This window comes from Jaculus jaculus, chromosome X, assembly GCF_020740685.1.
Source record: "Jaculus jaculus isolate mJacJac1 chromosome X, mJacJac1.mat.Y.cur, whole genome shotgun sequence".
NCBI classification, from domain to species: domain Eukaryota; kingdom Metazoa; phylum Chordata; class Mammalia; order Rodentia; family Dipodidae; genus Jaculus; species Jaculus jaculus.
This window is the reverse complement of record NC_059125.1, coordinates 38,860,241-38,881,941: the sequence shown is the minus strand read 5'-3', so window position 1 is coordinate 38,881,941 and position 21,701 is coordinate 38,860,241. Positions and strand designations below refer to the sequence as shown.

The window sequence follows — 21,701 nt, the reverse complement described above, 5'->3', positions numbered from 1 at the left end:
TGTTTAACTTGTTTGCTTTTACAGGCCTTAATATCTTAAATTGGTCAAGACTGTGGGGACTTTTGAAATTGAACTGAGTACAATTTACAATGTGTGATGGTTATAAATCTACTGGGGGCCAGGGGTGGAATGTGGTGGTTTGAATAGAATAGATGGCCCCCAATATATTCAGGTTTTTTTTTTTGTTTTTTTTTTTGTAGTTTGCATCTGTAGCCACCTGCTGGAGGCAATGTCACTGGGTGATCTTAAGGTGTGGTGGGTGGGTTTCAGATTTCAATCTAAAGATATGCAAAGTGTGCTTATCTGGAGTTCCTGAAGTGTGCTGTGGCTTTTGACCTTTAGACTTGCGCTTCTCTCTGTCTGCTTGGGCCTGTGAAGGCAGGCTAGCTTCTTCTGCCATTATGGAACTTCCCCTGGATCTGTCAGCTTCAATAAATCCCTTCCTCTATAACTGTGCCTGGTCTGAAAGTTTATCTCAATGAACCTGAAGCTGTGTGCTACACTGTCTCAACAAACCAATACAAATCTTTCTCATAAATGAGAAATAATAATATTACTGATCAAAACATTCTATTTTAAAGAAAAAAAATCCAGGTAAATCTTTCCAGAATACATTAATATTTATTGTCAATATCTCATTTCCTTTTGCTATTAAAAATACTACATTCATGTTGTACTTACTATAGGATTTTTCAGTGTTTACTAATATATTAACTAAATGTATATTAATATTAAATACTTGTCCATACCATGAATGAGGCTGACTGAGGATTTATAGGCAAGTAACCTTTGATAGGGTAAGGGCCACACAATTTCACACCCCTCCCTGAGGATCTATAGTTGCTGGGGGAGATAGTTTCTTAAGTTCTATAGCAACTGTTAAACTTCTCGTGCTCCTATAAATAACTCCTTACTCATGTTCATATAACAACCCTAATTAAACTCATTGTGTCAACAAAAAAAATGTCAGGAAAGTAGGAGGACTAGTTAGGAAAATGAAAGGGATCATCCGAAGAGGGAGGGAGACAGACAGGACAATAAAGGGTGAACATGAACAGAATATGTTGTATGCATGTGTTAAAATGCCATAAAGAAACCAATCATTATGTATAATTAATATATATAATTGAAATAGAATGAGACTTATCCTGTATCCCAGTACTTGGGAGGCTGAGACAGGAAGATTATTGTGAGTTTTAGGCCAGTCTGAGTTATATAATGAGTTGCAGGCCTGGTCTACAAGTGTGAGATCTTGTCAAAGAAAGAAGAATGGGGATAGAGAGATGCCTTAGAAGTTAAGGTGCTTGCTTGCAAAGCAAAAGGACCCAGGTTCGATTCTCCAGGATACTCAAGGTGGCACATGCAACTGGAGTTCACTTGCAGTGGCTAGAGTCCTTGGCACACCCATTCTCTCTCTCTCTCTCTCTATCTATCTATCTATCTATCTATCTATCTATCTCCCCCAAATAAATAAATAAAACGGAAGAATAGAAGGTAAAGAATGAGATTGGATACAAATATAATTCAATTGTGCTAAATGCAATCTTTGAAATAAGAGCAAGAGGACTTTCTATCTTATAAGTTGAGGTATGGGCAGTTTTGGTAAAATGGCATAGAATTTTTAGTATGTCCTTGATTTCTTCATATTAATAGAATATCTACTTGTTCATAGATACACTCATTTTTCAGTGAGATCTATCATAATATTTCACTTTGGGGATTATGTGCTGATGAAGAGAAAATACTTACATTTCCCATCCTGATCTGCCACACTTACAGCAGCCTAATGGTCAAAATGCCTCTTCTACATAGATATTTCCCTTTCGCTTTCTATAGAAAATAAAATATTTTTTTCTGACAGTAAATCATACAAAATCGAAAAAAAAAAACATCAAGAAATCAGAGAGCACACTAGAGATCCTTAAGCACATTGGTCTTACCTCAGTTTGAAGGTTGGGACATTTTTGTAGGCTCAGTTTTCTTTCAGACACATCAACTGTAGAATTCAGGACTACTTGACCCTCATGAAGTGCTTGATACGGGAACTAGAAAAACCAGTTTCCCATGTTCCCACAAAATGTTTACACTTTAAACACACCCAGTACCACACAGAAATGTTTACTTTCAGTAGACAGTGATTCTATGTAGCAGGTAGTATCTACAGAGCTCAGTGACAATAAAGAGGGGAAAGGTGACTAATTTCGTCTTTTAAAGCACATTTAAGATCTTTACATGATACACTTTTTCTACCAATTTTTTGAAGGTGATTCATTTGTAATAGTCTTTTTCACCCATAAATAATTCTATTTTTATAGGAACTGAGTGGGGAAAGTAAGAACAACAAGGTGTCAAGCACCAATGTGTTTTACTCATATCATATCCTACAATTACCACAAATTAATAATAATAAAATAATATTCATATACACATATTACAAAGGAACAAAATGATTAGTTAGCCCATAGCCACTGAATTAATAAATGGTAGACTCATAAGCTAACCATAAGTCAGTGTACTTAACCATGACACTATATTGACTATGAAGTAAAATTGTTTTAGAGCTTATAATGAGACAAATAAGAGGGACCCATTCCTCTGTGGGACAATGGACAGATGTTAAGCACTTTTACTTCTAAAATATATTAAAATCACTATTAGTTTTAAGAAAAAATTCTTTAACTTTATATTGTAAGCAGACCTTTTGATGCTCACTTTTTCTATAACAAAGCAAAGACTTTGAGAACGGGGAAATTTCACTCCATAATTAGCAGCTGCAGGACACTTCCTAGCTGCCCTGATTACTTTGAGCAATAGGACTATAGATCAGATAGCCAGCTGGATTTATGTGAGCAGCCACTATCTAGAACACTCTATGAACACATGAGAAAACTGTAGGATAATTGGCAACTGTTTTCTCTGGATCCTGAAGGTGCAGCCTGAGCCTGGTTTGCTTTAAACAGTTTATATAAGACTTCTTGTTTGAAAGAACTCTGTTACTCCACAGCTATTGTCACTTTGGCCAGAGAGGGACCAGTCCCCTGGTGGTTGAGCCTACTGTGACTGAGGTAAGCCTCAGGTTGGTCCAAAGTTTAAGTGTTATTGACTATGACCAGTGCTAAGTCAAGGCTAGCAACCTGTGCTGCTTTTCCTGGTAGTGAACCATCAGTCCCAAAGTTTCCTTTCACGTTTTTTTTTTTTTTCTCTTTTCAGTTTTTGTCTTTCTCTGTCATATATAAATTCGTGTGTGTGTGTGTTTAAATATACATTCCACCTATATCATTTTATCTTTCCCCCATTACTCCCCCTTTTGTTCCCTTCTCTCTTGTGCCTTTAAACCTTTCTTATCTATCATAGTTTCTTTTATACTTCATACTTTCATGACATACACACATATGTATACTCAGTAAGAGAGAGATTCCATGTTTGAGAGAAATTGTTGTCTTATATTCTAAGACAAGCTCTTACTTTATAGCCCACACAGACCTAGTACATACTATCTATGCAGTCCAGACTGGCCTCAAACTCATGGCAGTTCACAGTTTCCCAGTTTTGGGATTACAGGTGTGAGCCACCACACCTGGTAAGCAAAAATATGCTTTTATAGTACTAGAGAACTATAATATTTTTCTTTCTGTGTCTGACTAATTTTACTTAGTATGCTGATTTCTAGTTCCATCCATTTTCCTGCAAATGACATAATTTCATTCAATGTGGCATATATAAAATATATATATATATTATAATATATATTTTATATATATATTATAATATATATATATAGTAAGACTTTTATTTTCTTGGCAATGGTGAATAATGCATAAACATAGATATATTTATAGTGTGCTGATTTCCATGATTTTGCATATGACCAGGAGTGGTGTGGGTGGATAAGATAGCTCTACTTTTAGCTTTTTGAGGAACCTCCATACTTATTTCCTCACTAGCTAGGCCAATTTACACTATTTACACCAGGATATTTTATTAGATTTTTTTGATGATAACCATGCTGACTGGTCTAGGATAGAATCTCAATGGAGTTTTAATTTGCATTTAACTGATAGCTAAGGATGTTGAACATATATTTAAATATTTATTGGCTATTTCTATTTCTTCTTACCTATCTTATCCCCACTACCAAAAAAAAAAAAAAGAGAGAGAAGAAAAACTTCAAAGATTTATGCTTTGTTTTGTTTGCAGATCTCATGGGCTAATTACTTCTCATCAAACTTCAAATTCACTGACTCTTTAGCCATTTCCTTCTAGTGTGGTCTTCACTTTGATTATTACAATAGTATTATAAAATGTCCAATTAATTTTTTATAATTTCCATTGTCCTTCTGAAATTCACTCTGTATATTAGTTAAGACCTTATTAGCCTTTCATTCTTTAAATATATTTTCCCTCTATTATTTGAACATAAGTCTTTGCAATTTTTTCTATAATAAACTCAACAACTAGGCATTTTTGAGTTTGTTTCTAACATCATAGTTCCTTATCTATGGGTAATACTTTTCAATTTGTTTGCATATTGAATAATTTGGTTACATATTGTGCAATATGAAAGATCTATTGTAGAGACTACATTTTGCTACTTTATTTTGAAGAGAATTAAAGGGTATTTTCCTACTAGACAAGTCAATATGTTTTGTTCCATGCTTTGTTAAAGCAGTTAGTTACACAGAAAACCTAAGTATTTCCTAAGCCTGACTAATTTTGAGAAGTAAATATCCAAATGTCATCTCTTCTACAAATCTTATAAGTAGTAGGGTCTCAGAACGTCTCCCTTCTCCCAAATAGCCAAAACTGATGATTTCCAAGGTCTTAAAGGGAGGTCAAGCTAGCCTGATTCATTCCCTAAGCATATCTTCACACATCCACATGTCTCCCAAGGCCTTCTCCCCTCACAGAGAATTTCCCCTTCCCATAATTGAACAGATATAAAGCATCCCTAGGTGCCCCCTCTTTCTTTCTGACTCTCTCCTGAAATAAGGTGTGTATTGTTTATCTGTCTGTTTCTGTCCTGTCTCTCCTTAAGTCCCTATCACTCTGTCACTGTCTTATCTCTCTCAATACATACCTTTCTTTTTCTTATCCATCTCTTCCTTCTGGTCTCTTTTCTCTCTCTCTCTCTCTCTCTCTCTCTCTCTCTCTCTCTCTCTCTCCTCACAAATAAAGAAAAAAATAATTGTTTAAAAAACAGCTGTAATATTACACAATTCTCATTCTCAAATAAATAAAATATTTTTTTAATAAGAAAGCTGAGAGAGCACTGGAATTCACCTCTTTCTGCTTCCTCCGCATAGGTTAAATATGACCAGCTCGGCTTCAAGCCCATGACACCATGCCTTTCCACATCTGATGGATTGTAGCCTAGAACTGTTAGGTGAAATAAACTCCCCCTTACTTAAAATGAAATTTGTCAGGTATTTTGTGCCAGCAATGAGAAAAACAACTAATATATGACCCTTTCTGCATCATCAAGGCCAATTGCATGACACTAACTTCATTATTCACTGTGTTAGTCGTTCATCATTGTGATAAAATGTCTGAGATAAAATACTTAATAGGGGGAGAATTATTTTGATTTTGGTTTCAAAGGTTTCAGTCCACTTATGGTTGCTTTGCCACATTGTTTTTGGTCCTGAAGTGAGGCAGAACATCACGATGAAGATCACATGGTAGAGCTAAGCTATTTATCTCACAGTAAACAGAAAAATAGGGCAGGATGGAGAGAGAGAGCAGAAGAGAAGGTGGAGAAAAAGAAGAAAGGGGAGGAAGAAGAGAGGGAAGGAAAGAGAGAGAGAATTAGAAAGAGAAACAAACAAACAAAAAAAAAAAAAACAGAGAAGGGGCCAGACATAAGATGTGCTTTTTAGATGCAGGAATCAGTGACCCACTTCCTCCAACTAGGCCTCAGTTCCTACTAGTCCACTAAGCTATGAAATTATCAATGTATTAATTCATTGATGAGATTAGTGCCCCTATGATACAGTCACCTCTCAATAGCATCACCAGCCGGGAAGACACTTTATATCCAAATCATAACAGTTATATTTTCTTCTGTGTTAAATCTCCTTACTTTATCTTCCTCAATAAGTACATGTGCACTTAAATTCATGTCTCATCCATATAATCCAGGTTAATCCCTTCACCTCAAAAATATTTCAATTAATCGTATCTAAATGTTTTCTTTGCCAAATATTAATATATTTAGTCAGAAGCTGAATGCTTTTTGAAGTCATTATCCAGCCAAACAAAATTGACATTCTGGCCCAGTGAAATTAATATCTATCCCACATACAATACACATTTGCCTCAGTCTAGCAATGGGCAGAGGACAATGCAGAGACAAATAGCTGGAACAAAATGGCTGAGAATAAATAAATTTTGTGTACATATCCTTAAATGGGAAAGTATGTAAGAGCCAGAGGATAAGGAGGTATGCTGTGGAATACTAACTTGTGGATAAAAAGTAGCTATTATACACATAATCTCACAAAAGCTGTGGTTTCCTGCATAAGAATGAGCTCATAACCATCATGGATGTAGTAGGGACTCATGAGGCTCCAATTCTCCAAAAGGAGCTATCAGCAGTTAATGGTTGCAAGAGGTGGAGGGAGACTTTTTCTTCTATGATGTATCCAGTGGTAAATTGACAATGGCCTAGAAAATAACTTACCATCCATACTCATACAAACAATCCTAATTAAACTCTATGGGTCACAAAAAAGAACCAAATTACAGTATGTTCATATATGAAAGTTCTTAATAAAAAAAGATATGAAAGTGAGAAGGGTACAAATTGTGAAGGAGTTTTGTGAGATTGGAATGGGGACAAAAAGAGAAGTCATAGATTATTACTAGAAAACTTTCAGTGCCAGGAATGGGATACCTTCCAGTGAGGGGCCAGGGAGGTCCCTGATGTCCCCAAAACAGTACAGACCATTGCTGGGCCTCTTGGTTTCCTACCAGTAATAGATGGTAAGATCCTATTGCTGAAGACTCCACATACTTTGGCTGCAAGTTCACTGAGAAATCCTTCTGGAGCTGAGCTGAAAACCTCTTCCATGTAGACCGATGGCAGATAGCTGGAAAAGCAAAACTGAATGCAGCTCTATGGGAGAGTGAATTCACCAATGGAGATAAATAACAATGGAAACTGCAAACCTTAAATTTAGCCAGCCAGACCAAATGATCCAATAGGGGCAATAGTGGCATGTCTGTTAAAACAAACAAAACCTTTTACTATATCTTGCCAGGTATGACAACTTATCATACAGGAAGCTGAAATTCACAAATTCAATACCAATGCTACATAAGAAGATCCTGTCTCGAGTGTGATGGTTCATACCTTTAATCCTAGCATTTAGGTAGCTGAGATAGGAGGATTACTATGAGTTTGAGGCCAGTCTGGACTATTGAGTGAATTCAAGGTCATCCTGTGCTAGAGTGAGAGCTTATCTAAAAAAATGACCTATCTGAAGCAAACAATAAAAAATTAATATCACAAAAATGTTTACTATATATATATATATATATGTATATATATATATATATATATATGTGTGTGTGTGTGTGTGTGTGTGTATGAATGTCATGATTTAACCCTTGTTCTAAAATTATTACTTAGTTATTTTAGAAATCAAACCAAACTCCAAATGCATTCACCTGTCAGAGCCATAAAAGTTTCAATACTTTTTTCTATGTACATTTCATTTGTTTTAAGCTCATGTACATCTTTTGTTGACTCTTTGACATGAATCCAAATCACCCATAGAATGTTTCTGACTCTTCCTAGTTTCAGTTTTCTGAGCGTCTAGCACTATTTGTTTTATATAGTACCTCATAAAATATTTTGCAATGTTGGTAGGATTGAATAATAATTTTTATTTTAGAGCCTGGGAGAGAAATAATGGATAATCTGCTTTGTCAGTCTTTTTGCTTGTTTATATGTTTTTGAGCTCAAGTCAATTAAGAATACCACAGCCAAACTGGAGAGATTGTTTAGCAGTTAAGGTGCTTGCCTACAATGCCAAAGGACCCAGGTTCTATTCCCCATGACCCACACAAGCCAGATGCACAAGGTGACACATGTCTAGAGTTTGCTTGCAGTGGCTGCAGGCCCTGGTATGCCCATATTCATTCTCTCTCTCTCTTTCCCTCTCTTAAATAAATAAAATTTAATTAAAAAATTATAGACTGGAGAGAAGCCTTAGTAGTTATGGCACTTGTCTGTGAAGCCAAAGGACCCAGGTTCAATTCTTCAGGCAGGATCCATGTAAGCCAGATGCATAAAGTGGCACATACATCTGAAGTTCCCTCACAGTGGCTTGAGGCCCTGGCATGCCCATTTCTTCACTCTATATATATCTACCTCTTTCTCTCTATATATATTTTGCCAGCCAGGCCAAATGAGCCAACAGGTGCAATAGTGGCATGTTTGTCATGGTGGAAACCAACTGTCTTCTAATTGGACTGGAGACCAGCCCCATTGGAGGGAATACATCCCTGATACTGAAAACCTAAAACAGGGGTAGTTATGAGCCCTAGGGGTGTAATGTCTGCTGCTGTCTGGCTAAATGTATATATATACTATGCTCATCAAACTGCCCAGTAAGCACTTCTCTTAATGTTCATACCTATATATTAATGATACTCTCACTTTTGGTAGAGAATCTTCTCTTTTCAGATAGCAGTTACCTTGGAATGACTCAGAAGGCATCATGGTGCTTGGAAGAAGGGACAGCAGTGCTCAGCACTGCAATATCTCTATCATACCTTCCATGACTCAGGGTCCACTGTGGAAGAAGTGGCAGAAAGAAAGTAAGAACCAAAGGGAGGGTAGGACTCCTTACAACTACTCCTCTAGTCACAAAATGGCCTGGATATCCATGACCTCACAGTGCCTGACACAACCTACACAAGACCATCATAAAAGGAGCAAAAGATCATGACATAAAAATTAAAGGGAGAGGGGCTGGAGAGATGGCTTAGTGGTTAAGCGCTTGCCTGTGAAGCCTAAGGATCCCGGTTCGAGGCTCGGTTCCCCAGGTCCCATGTTATCCAGATGCACAAGGGGGCGCAGGCGTCTGGAGTTCGTTTGCAGAGGCTGGAAGCCCTGGCGCGCCCATTCTCTCTCTCTCCCTCTATCTGTCTTTCTCTCTGTGTCTGTCGCTCTCAAATAAATAATAAATAATAACTAAAAAATATTAAAGGGAGACTGATTGAGAGAAGGGGATATGATGAATGGTGTTTCAAAGGGGAAAGTGGGTGGAGGAGGGAGGGAATTACCATGGAATATTATGTACAATCATGGAAGTTGTTAATAAAAAATATAAAAAATTAAAAAATTCTACAGCCTTTAAGAGGACAATATTTAGTTGTTTTTTTTAACTTAAATATCTGGACCAATGTTTTCTATTTCTGTGTTTACTCTTTACTATGCTTGAAATTCCAGAATGGAAGTTCCACATTCTATTTTTCTCAGCCTGTATGCCTTTCTCTGTGTCTGTAATTCAAAAATGTATACACCTCTGATTATGTGTGCCATGTTTTCCTACTTCTGAATGATTTATTAGTTTATAAAATTTATTTTTCTCTTTTTATTTTTGAGGTAGGGTCTCAGGCTGACCAGGAATTCAGTATGTAGTCTCAGGGTGGCCTCTAACTCATGGTAATCCTCTTACCTCTGCCTCCCAAATGCTGGGATTAAAGACTTGCACCACCACACCCAACATTATTAGTTTATATAATTTCTTAAATGAAAGGAACTCTGACATTTTATGTCTCATATAATCATGTTAAGAATTTAAATGCACATTAATTATACAAATCATTGGCAAACAAGACCAGCTTAATATTTTTTGGATCAGTGTCTCACTTGGTTGAGCCCAAACTGACCTGAAACTCACTCCGTAGTCCAGAATGGCCTCAAACTCACAGTATTCCTCCTACCTCAGTCTCCTGAATACTGGAACTATAGGTGTGAGCCACCACACTTGGCTCTATATTTTGTTTTTTCATGATTGGTTTTGCCTGTCATTTGAGAGAACTAATGGATCCCCCTGACAATTGGCAAAATATAAGTCTGCTTGTGTTTGTCTATGACAATACCTCTGAAAAATATTAGCATTTGAATATGTAGGCTAACTCAAGCTCATTTTTACCAATGTGGGTGAACCTCATCCAATTCAGTGAGAGCCTAAAAGGAACAAAAAGTTGGAAGGAGTACTCTATGCTGAGACATGTAGCTTTCTCTATAACTGAACATCAACATTCATGACTTGGTGGCTTACAGATTCAGATTGGGACCTATACTATCTCTTTTACTCTTTACCCCTTTACAGATTTAATTATACATCCAAATTGCCTGGAATCAAACTTGCAGATTGTGGTATATTTTGCCCTTTACAATTGAGCAAACCAATTTCAATAATAAATCTCTCCCTCTCTCCCTCTCTCTTTCTCCCCTGCTCGCTCACCCTCTCTCTTTCTCTCCTGTTCTCTCTCTCTCTCTCTCTCTCTCTCTCTCTCTCTCTCTCTCTCTCTCTGTGTGTTCTGTTTTGTTGTCTGGAGAATTCTAGTGTAGAATTGCTAACATAATCATACATTTTTATGATTGTTAGGTATTTTTTTCTTAAACTAAAACAGCTTTATTGACCATATTATCTAGAATTACTTCTGTTATAAATTAATAATTTAATTATTACAAATTTGTTTAGCCAAATTGAATTCTTTTTTAACAAACTTGTATTTCCACAGCCACAAGGTTTACAACACGTAAACTTGTGGACAATTCCACAATCTCTAGATAACTAAAGTCTGGAGTAACATTATAGCTAGTTTTTGATGTACACTAGTGCTTCCCTGAAGATCTACAATGAGCTGCAGGACATGGGTTTCTGCTTTCAATGAAGAAACACTCTCCCAAAGTCCAGTGAGGAAAGAAAGGACCTTGGTTACTTCAGAGAATAAGTTCTTGGGTCTGAGTTTATCATGTCCTCACATAATAACTTTTGAGAACATGGTAGTGGCTACAGTCAGAATATACAGAACACTTTAACTGTGAAGCTGAACAAAATACACAAGAGAACAAGACTTCAGTTTGCAAAGTCCAAAAACCTAGACTATAAAATCATCCTTTTCTCCTAACTTGACTGTGAAGATCCAAGTAAAACACAAATAAAAATTCTTATGGATTTCTAAGTATGTTCCTAGAAATCAGAACAACCTTAACACATGAGTATAAATGAGCTTCATTTTACCAAAGAATATCAAATACTTTCTATCTTTAGGCTCTTTCACAGGACAGAGCATAAGAAAGAGACATAGCAACAGGATGGATGGTGGCGGAGGGGAGGGAATAGGCTCCTATTTCCTGCTATGCTATACATTAACCATGGGACCTTGAATAAGCTGTGACTTACTGGTCTCAGCTGACAAGTAATTTTTTAAAATTTATTTATTTATTTATTTATTTGAGAGTGAAAGACAGACACAGAGAGAAAGAGGCAGAGAGAGAGAGAAAGAGAGAGAGGGAATGGGCGCGCCAGGGCCTCCAGCCACTGCAAACAAACTCCCAATGTGTGCGCCCCGTTGTGCATCTGGGTAACATGGGTCCTGGGGAGTCAAGTCTCGAACCGGGGTCAATAGGCTTCACAGGAAATTGCTTAACCACTAAGCCATCTCTCCAGCCCAGATTTTTTAATCTCATTTCAGAGCCATGAAAGCTGTTGGGCCATCTTACAAATCCTACTACAGCAAACCAGCATCCTACTATATAAATCCAGCACCCAGTGTTTCTCCATCTCCTCTCACTATTTTGCTATGATGTGATATACACTACCCTCTACAGTTAAATTCACAAACTCTTCACCTTACATTTCAAAATTCAAATATCTCAATCACAGTATCCAAACAACCATCCTGTTGCTGACTAGTTTGTTTTAGTATATTTTGCTTTAGCAGAAATTTAGAGACATTTCCCCTACAGTTCTTCTAGAACATTATGATAAACTAATCTTTTACTTTTCTAAAGGACTTTGGAAGACAAACACTAAAATGCTATGAAGGACAGACTTTATTCATGGTCATTCATTAGATTTAAAATCACACTCCTATAAAACAATAAAATAAATTCAATATTCAGTGGCCTGAAAACTGTAATTTTAAATGGTCATGTTACTAACTGAATTGCAATAATGGGCCAAGGAATTGAGCATCAACATTTAGGAAGTTTTATAGAAATGTATAAAATTATAGTATAGAAATTAAGTAAAATCATCTCATTGGTTATGGTGCCCACAAATCTGGGTGTTAATTAGACTCTAATGAAGATTCAACAGTGAGATGCTCACTAATTATGTATAAGAGCATCATCAGGTCATAAACAAAACAAGGAAAATGGGAAATCTCATTTTCACATCAAAGGCAGTTTGATGAGTACTGTATTATATGAATTTATTAAATGAAAATAATTTTCTCCAAAAATTGCTGTTTTGATTTCATATTACAACAGAAATATTAATTTAAGTAGTTTTAAGTGTCAGTCATATACATGGGAGACTTAGTGTAGAATGGTAAGGGCTGAAATGAAGCAAGAACTTGTTTTCAAAGGGGTAGCAACTAATTGTCTTTATCTGACTGTAGTCATGTAGGATCTAGATTTGAAATGTTGGCAGCCAACTGATGTTTTTTTTAAGACACTGTTGCAGCCATAATGATATCACCTCCTGTTTTGATAGACATTGACCTGCCACTTTGTAATCTGCACATTAGGAACTAAGGCATTGGATGTTCTTGTAATAACCCTTCCTTTTAGAGCCCTATTTTTGAAATATAAAAGGCATTGTCTGAATAGTCAAGCAATCTTGCTCAGTTCATATCCTATAGGGGATCTGCTAGATCTAATAATCAGCAGAGCTGGGATTTCAAATCAACTCTGTTCCCCAGGCAGCTCTTCATTTGAGGCCAGCCTAGTTTATAGGCCTTGAGTTTGTGCCAACACCAAGCAAATATTACCCTCCAATTTTCTGTCAGGTTTAACTATTAGACCTATTGATTCTTTGTGATTTTTTGTTGGTGGTGGTGTTTGCTTGCTTGCTTGGTGGGTTGGTTTTGTGAAAATACCTTCTGATATAACACAGATTGGCCCCAAACTTACTAGGTAGCTAAGGCCGCCCTGAATTTCTGATCCTCCTTCCTCTACCTCCTTGAGTTCTTCAATTATAGACACGTTCCACCATCCCCACCCAGGCCCATTGATTCTAACAGGTAATATTATTGATTCTAACAGGTAATATTATGTGCTAACTTGACTTGTGATAGAACCTGGCCTTCTCTGACACCAATATTATCACAGAACTTCTTAAAAGCCTAACAGGAATATGGAAGCTACAATGCCAGCCTCTCACTGACATTTAATTGCACCCTCTCCAAATATGGCATTAGTATACAGTGGTGACCTCTCTAAGGGGCCAAGCTAGAATCTTTCCTCACCATTTCCTTTCCTGTCTTTCAGAAAAGCACAGAGGTCTCCAACTACTGGGTTTATGCCTTTCTAAAGACAAAGGCTCATTTCTCCTTCCACACATAAGATTCCTTGCATGTGCAGAAGGTGGATTTGCTGTGTTGATCATGTCCCCTGTTTCCTGGGAAACCTACAGGTACAGCTGAGCACAATCTACAAAGAGAGGGCTTTAATCCTGCTGATCCACACAAGCCTCTTGACTACATAAAGGCTTTGCCAACCAAAGTTCAATCAAGTCCAATATCTAGAACTTCACCTCACACATGAAACAGAGAAGTCAGCCATTATAGTCGTCACAGTGATCATTACAGTCCACTGCTGCATGGACTGTAAGATGACTACCTGAACACACAGAATTGCTCACAAACCTATTATTGCTTCTCCTATCTTAAATTAATTCTCTTCCATGCTGTCCTGTGGCCTACCCAGATACAGAAGTGTTTTAGACTGCAGTAGGCCAAATAGACAGCTTTACACATCAGATATCAATTTTAACTAACATGTTAATATCTAAGTATGTCAAATTCTCTGGCATTGGTTATTCTGGGGCCATTCATGTTTCAATGAATGCCACTGCAATAGGAAAATCCCAGGCCCTGAGCACACAGCTGCTTCACTTCAGGGAAAGGAGGAGAAGGATATGTCTAGGAAGTGATCAAGAAGAGGCAATCATCCACCTGCTCTTGCTGAGAAGCATTTATCACAGTCAGTGTTGCATGGCAAATTCCTGCACAATGAAAGCAATAATCAACTATTGCCAGCTTTACCAAAAGCAGGTGGGACAACTCATGAAAGACATGAGATTATGCCTGTTGACATTCCCCCATTGAAGGAAAGGCATGGAGAGGGTCATCAGACCCCCACCTGAAATCTCAGGTGTGATAGCTATATGCAATGACACATGAGGTCTTATGGCCTCAGGAAGAAAGAATATACAGAGGGTAAAAGGGACAATGATCTCCACCTAAGCCACCATGGAGAGATTATCATCCAGGATGGGATGAGACTTCCTGGTGGCATGGCTGCCTTAGGGTCTCTGTGCTTCGTGCTCTGTGCTCACTCTGAGACTGAGGGAGGAACATCTGCAGAAGTAATCCCCACACAGGTAGCAACTATGAGCAGCCATGGGGAGGTCATCACCCATGCTAGGATGAGACTTGTCAGTGGTAGGGCTACTTTAGGGGTTCCACCTTCCTGTAAGTAATCCTGCACCCTGCTCTGTGAGTAACCCCATTGAATTCATTGGCTCACCAGTGGTTTTTTTGTAACTGTACTTTGGCCTACTGTCTGTATCTTATCTAGGGTAAACTGACATGTGTTCATGTCTCCCCAAAGAAAAAAAAAATTCACAAAGCCCATTAACACCCAAACATGGACTTGACAGAACCAGTGATGAGGTCTAATAATAATGTCTAAACAGAGAAACTAGGAGGACACAACATCTGGCATCACAAAAAGGATCCTGACCAAACCAAAGATAAGTTTGGGAGGACACAACACATTGCACCTGGACAGGGATGGCAAGACCAAAGATGAGTTTGGGAGGAGCAATGGGATGGTACTGGATATTGTCAACAAGGGATTAAAATGAGGTGAGGGGATGTGAGTATCTGCAGGGGATAGCCTGACATGGTTACTCCTCCCCATGGGGTAAGTGAGGTGCTTGGTGGTGTGTCTTCTTGTGGTGGTAGTGGTAGCAGTTACATGTGTTATGCTATGAGTATTAAGACATGTAACTAAGGCTGAGCCATCAGAAGGAAGAGTGTCAAATAGGTAATCCCAGGGTGGCCTTCTTCCTCTATGTGTTATGGATGGCATGCTTACTGAGTGGGATACATCAAAAGAGTATAGGGATGTCCTGAAGGATTTGATGATGTGTGGAAGTCCCTGTGTGTGGTGTATCAGGGACTAAAGTGTTGTCAGGCTGTCAGAGAAGTAGTTTGGCCATTGTATTGTGTAATAAGGTGTACAGCTGAACCAAGATGGCTGCATAGAAAGAACTAATTTGTATAAAAACAGAGCAACAAAGGGAAAAAGGACATATGGCTAGCATCTTCTGCATTAGTTTCTGATTTGGCAGCTGAATTAGATAAAATAATAAGGTAAAGGTGATAGAAAATGCCTATTAGATCCAACCTTTAATAGAGATGAGAGGACAATCCATGATTCAGTATGAAGACAAAGGTATTAATGATGGTATGGTTCAGGAAACCCTCAGTTAGGGAGTATTCTACCACTGAGCTACTTGAATAGGAAAGACTTTTAAGCAAAAGAAGCATCTAAATCAAGTCCATAAAGTGGTAAAGCAATCTAGAGAAAATGAAAGAAGGATCAAGCAGGTTCAAGTCACTAGAAAGCAAATGTGGCAATATTTGTGTCAACGTGGAGTTCTGAAGGAAAAAAAAAATGACAGAAGGCCAAATGCTGTGTGAGAGAGCTTCTATAAGGCCTGAAGAACAGTTTTTAGAGTGTATTAATGATAGGGTGCTTCAGGTAAAAAGAACTAGGGTTGTCCCAGGGATAAACAATTATGCCCCCCTGAGTGATCCGTATTCATTTCTGTACTGCAAAAAAATATGATAGGGGTGGAAATTGATGGTCTAACCAGAGGTTTAGACCAGTCAGGTGTGGCTAAGAAAGAGGCAATGATGAGAGTTGCAGGTTCAGTTCATGCTCCTTGGGGTCTATCAAAACAGGGAATGGGGAAAGCCAACCCAAAGACAGGTACTATAGCAGGCTGGATAGCAGCCTTGGCCTTGGGTTGGGCCAGATGGCTTGAGTGGGCCCCAGTAATCCCTGGGGATGAGGAGATTCAAGGAGACCCTATGGAAACATCTTAGAGAGAGGAAGCAGGATAGTTCAAAGAAAATGTTTGTGGATTACGGAAAGCTAGATAAGGTAGTACCTCCTATCCATGGCACTGTCCCCAACCAATGTTTCCTTTATTTGTGGAAACAGATGATGAAAGCAATGGACTTTTTAAATGTTGTACTGGAACTTTCTAATGGTCTTCTTAAATATTCCCTTAGTTCTGACTCCTGAGACCAACTGATGCCTGCTTGGAATGGATGAAGTTGGGCCTTCACAGAGCCCGTCCACCTTATGTAAAATGGTTTCATTACATACATGTTACAGTACTGATCTTTGTGTTACAGATTTGGAAAGAATATCTGGGAAAGAATAAAGGGATGAGCAAGCTCCCTAAGCGTTGTTGGCCAGGAAGGCCTCAGAGTTCTCCCCAAATATAAAAGGTTATTGCCACTGTTGTTGGTTGCATTCCAGAACTAAATTAAACTAAGACCCTATTGGTGAAAGCATGTCATGCTTTGGTTATAGGACATAGAGAAATCGAGCTGCTGCTGGAAAGTACTATGTTAGGCTTTTGGGGGGAGAATAGTTATTCAAAGTTCTACTCACCAGTGAACCCTGTGCAATACAGTACCAACATGCCAGGCAAGATGTGCCTACCTATGCAATAGTGGCACAACAACATTTTTACTGGATTCAAGGCCTGCTCCACAGGAAGGAGTTCATATCTGATACTGTAAACTGGGTCAGAAGCCTGTGGCTGTGAAGGCCATGGGCCCTAGTAGGGAAGCAACTGGTATCGTTTTGCTTAGTGGATGCGATGGCTCTGTCAAATTTCCTGCTAAATGTTTGTGCTTGCAACCATAGAGTATCACTGCTATTACTACTGCTGCCTGCCTTGGTTGAAGGAGAAGATCTTGCAGTGGGCAGTGGTTGCTGGTGGAAGAAGGCTCAACTGGTCTGTTGCTGTGGCATACTTGCCCAATGTTTAGCCATACATGAATTTCTACCTTGCCTTCTCCAAGTCCCAGGGAATATTGTGGAAGAGGACTTGGAAAGAGTTGAAAGAGCAGGAAAGAGGGGGTTGATTGGTATATGACAAATTCCTCAGCATTGAAAGTAGTAAAAACTAGTCCAGCTTAACCAAAAGCAGCTAGGAGAACTCATGAAACTCTTGAGATTAAGCCTGTTACACTCCCCCGAAAAAGGAAAGATGTGGGGAGAGTCATCAGACCTCCACCTGAACTCTCAGGCACCCCTGTGATAACTTCATACAATAATGAATGATATCTTGTAGCCTCAGAAAGAAAAGGTATATAGAGGATAAAAGATCAAAGTACAACGAGTTCCACCTAAGCAGCCATGTGGAAGTTGTCATCCTGGATGAGATGAGACTTCTTGGTAGTGTGGCTGCTTTGATGTCTCCATGTTCTCTAAGTAAGTCTTCACCCTGAAGCTGAGGGAAAAGCATCTGTGCTAATAATCTGGTTACAGTGAGAATCTAGGAGCAGCTATGGGGAGTTGGTCATCCATGCTGAGATAAAATTTCTCAGTGGTGTGGTTAATTTTGGATCTCCTCCTTCCTGTAAGTAACCCCTCACCCTGCTCTGTGAGTAACCCATTAAATTCTTGATTCACCAAAACTGGTTTTGGTTTAATTGTATTTTGGTCTGCTGTTTGTGTCCTGTCTGGGGTGAATAGAGACGTACTCATGTCTCCTCAAGGGAAAAATTTCACCCAACAGTCGGAAGTCGTGCAAAAACAAACAAACAAAAAAAAAAAAACAACAAAAAAAACTCTCCAAACGTGCGTACATGTCAGCTCTTCATAACTCTGCATTGTGCAGATCATATTGACATACGTGATCATGACAGGCTATGGCATTCTTCTGAGGAGGAGATGAATAACTGTGTTCATAACTGAACACATGGGTAAAAAAGCTCAGTAACACTCAGTATCCATTAAGAACAATTTGAATTGAATGCCTTAGATAAATCTGACTTCCATAAAATCATTTGTATACCATGGTTATTTAGTTTCCCAGTGAGCACAAGAGAAGAGAAGGATATAATCCACACAGAATAACTCAGCACTAGCTATAAATCCAGAAGTAAATTCCTTTTTAAGTAAGGCAAGGTATAAAACATATAAATGAAATCAATCAGACAATGAAATCAAACAGAAAATTCTTCCTATTTGGGGGACAGAAGAGATTGTTCAGCAATTAAGGCGCTTGCCTGCAGTGCCAAACGACCTGTGTTTATTTCCCCAATACCCACGTAAAACCAGATGCACAGAATGGTTCATGCATATGGAGTTTGCAATGGCTAGAGGCCCTGGCATTCCCATTTTCTCTGTCTCTCGCCTATCTCTCTCTGCTTGCAAATAAATAAATAAAAATATTTAAAATAATACCTACTTTGTGTCTCTTTCTGTTTTCACCATTACTGTTCAGTGTGAATGTCCCTAACCCATTAAAATCGTGCCCACAATATGTCTGTCTCACTCCTCAGTGTTCACATGAACATCCTTGTCCCATTAAACTCATGCCCCCAATGAGTCTTTTTCTACTCCACATTCTCCTCTCACACATTGCTCACCTGAGACCTTCCTCACGACATACTAGGTTTTCAGCCCAGCTCCCTTCTTCAGTTACCTGAATCTCATTTGGAATACAACATACATGCCAAGCTCCAGCACATTCTGGCCCCCCAAGGTCCTCTGTGCTTCAGAGTCCATGAGCTCTCCTCTGCTATCAGCCCCAGCTCATCCCTCCCACCAGAACCACAGCTCACATCTTTCCCATTAGAAACATTTTCCTGGAGGGAAGTCACTGATTCAAATATCCCATGCTGAACACAGCTTCCACCTCCACCCTCTCCTGGTTGCCTCATGGCCACCTCCCACTCAAAACGACAGAGTGAAAGGAGCTGGGAACACTGGCATCCGTTTTGTCATTTTAATAGCATGTCTGATGAGCTCCCTTAGCTAGAGGGACACTGGGGCTGGCTGAGGCTGGTGAGTGGGTCCCTCCAGTTTCTGGGACCTGGCATCATCAGTTCTCCATGACTTCAGGCACCTCAGCAATCAGAGTCTTGGTGTCATCTTCAAACAGTTGTTGGAGCTGCTGGTTGTCTTGAACCACCTTCTGGATGTGTTCAGGTGTGATCCGCTTTTTGCCCTTGTTGTGTGCCTCCTTGCCAGCCAGATCCAGGATGTTAGAAGTCAGGTACTCCAGGACGCCAGTAAGGAACACCGGTGTGGATGAGCTCAGCCGCTGGGAGTAGTTGCCATCACGCAGGAAGCGTTCCACACGGCTAATGGGGAACTGCAGCTCAGCTCTTGTGGAGCGGGATGTGCTCTGTTTCTTAGGTTTACAGCTCTGGCTACGCCTTCTCTCTGCCATGTTGCTATGTTTCCTGGGTTTGGCTCACTTCTCTTCTGGAGTAGGACTCTCAAAGCACCAGTATTTATACCCTCTCTCTGACTGATGCTCATTGGTCAGGAACTGGTGTTATAATAATCTAAACTTTGTGATGTCATTGGTGTCCAGTGAGCTCTGACCCTGCCCTGCTTCAGTCTAGAAATCCCCATGCTAGGAAACAGTTCACTCTAGTGACTTCATCCTCTTTTAGATGAACGTATTTCTACTTAATGTCAACCATGTACAAGAAATTTGTTTTTCAATTAAAACACTGCATCTCACATTAGACTACCACTGCAGATTCCCTGGATTCTAACCTTGCATTATAATTGAGCTCTTTCAACTTGTAAACTATTGCTCACTTGTAGACATATGCAATGGTTGGAATATCATGTTTTCCATAGGCTCATGGGCAGTGCCAGGCAATTAGTCATTAAATTCAAACCTTGACACAGGGATTAAATAGCTATCTGATGTTTAAAAGCTGGGTTATTTTGGTTTATTGTAGAAGTAAACATACCCCTATAGGTACATTGCAGAGAAAGTTATTCAAGGAAGAAGAAGCCATTGTGTACGCATTAAGCATATTGGGTAATCAATTTTATGTGGATAGATGCCACCTTTCTCAGACTCTGGTGCTGTGACGTGTAGTCTGGAGGTTAGGCTTTATTTCTTTCTTGCTAGAAAGCTTTATGAAGAGACAAAGGGTCTGGGAGGAGATATATAAGTTCAGAAAAAGCTTATAGCTTTAATTCTTTAATTCATCATGGGCGAAGTGTAAATAAAAACATTAAGATTTCCTCATCCAAATATCAAAATCTGCTCTCCTCCCACAGTATATTAAATTCTCAATTAATCTGAGTTGTTTTTAAAGGCAAGGGCTATAACGGTTGCTCAGTTGTTAAAGGCAAAGCCTGACAGTCTGGGTTTGATCCCCCATTACCCATGTAAAACCAGATGAACAAAGTGGCACGTGTGTCTGGAATTCATTTACAGTGGCAGGAGACCCTGGGGTGCCCATTCTTCCCCTCCCCCTCTCTTTCCTTGCAAATAAATAAAATATTTAAAATTTGAAAAAAAAAACCAGCAAATGAACAATCAAAATGACTGACATACCAGAGACTCTGTTGTCTTTCATACAACAGTAATGAGATGTCTATAAACTTCAGGGATCTCTAAAAAGGCATATTTTCAAACCAGATTCCTAACAATTTTACCTCTTTTAAAATGAGGCAGACAAAAACACCAATGTGAAGCAGGGGATGTTGATTTTTATTGTGATTTTTACTCACTACCCCTCAATTAGCCATTCTAGTTTTTGACATTTTAGAAGAACTCAAATAATCAAAGGTTTGTTATTTAAAAATAAACATTAAAAGTATAAACTAAATAAAACTGACAATAATTTCTATTTTGTATGCTTCCTTCTGGTTTCCCTATTAACCCTCCATTTTCATGTGAATGTCCCTGCCCCACTCATCTCAGGTTCATAATGTGCAACCCTTTCTCATATACCCATGTCTATGGGCTTCTGACCTGACTTTCTACCCCATGAATGAGGCCTTCACCACCATACCCCTAGTTGGCATTCCTGCTCTACCCAGTTACCAGCATCACACTGGGACTCCAATGTGTTTGGAAGCCCCAGCCAACTTCTTTCTGACCTTCCAAGGCCTTCTGTGCTCAGAGTCATTCTGCCTTCTTTTTCTATGCATCACATCACACAAGGGCCACTACCCACACCATTCTAAGTAGAAACGTTTCCCTTGAAATCCATGATTCAAATACTCCTTACTGATCACAGCTGCCACCCTCCACCCTCTCTGTGGCATCTTATGGACATCTTCAACTCAAAACGACAAACAGAGGAGTTGGAGCCATTCATTTAAACATTTTATTTGCAATTGTGGAGGATGGGGGAGTCTCTTCTACTATAGACAT

General features: G+C 39.0%; 2 protein-coding genes across 2 annotated transcripts in view; both read right to left on the bottom strand.

The window, feature by feature from the left end:
- Sytl5 (synaptotagmin like 5) overlaps positions 1 to 21,701 on the bottom strand; it is a 334,702-nt gene that overhangs the window by 157,596 nt on the left and 155,405 nt on the right. The gene's annotated exons all lie outside the window — the stretch shown is intronic.
- On the bottom strand, positions 19,392 to 19,742 carry LOC101599304 (histone H2A-Bbd type 1-like). The gene has a single exon (XM_004665718.1). It carries the CDS (start codon positions 19,740 to 19,742, stop codon positions 19,392 to 19,394), a length of 351 nt encoding a protein of 116 aa, XP_004665775.1.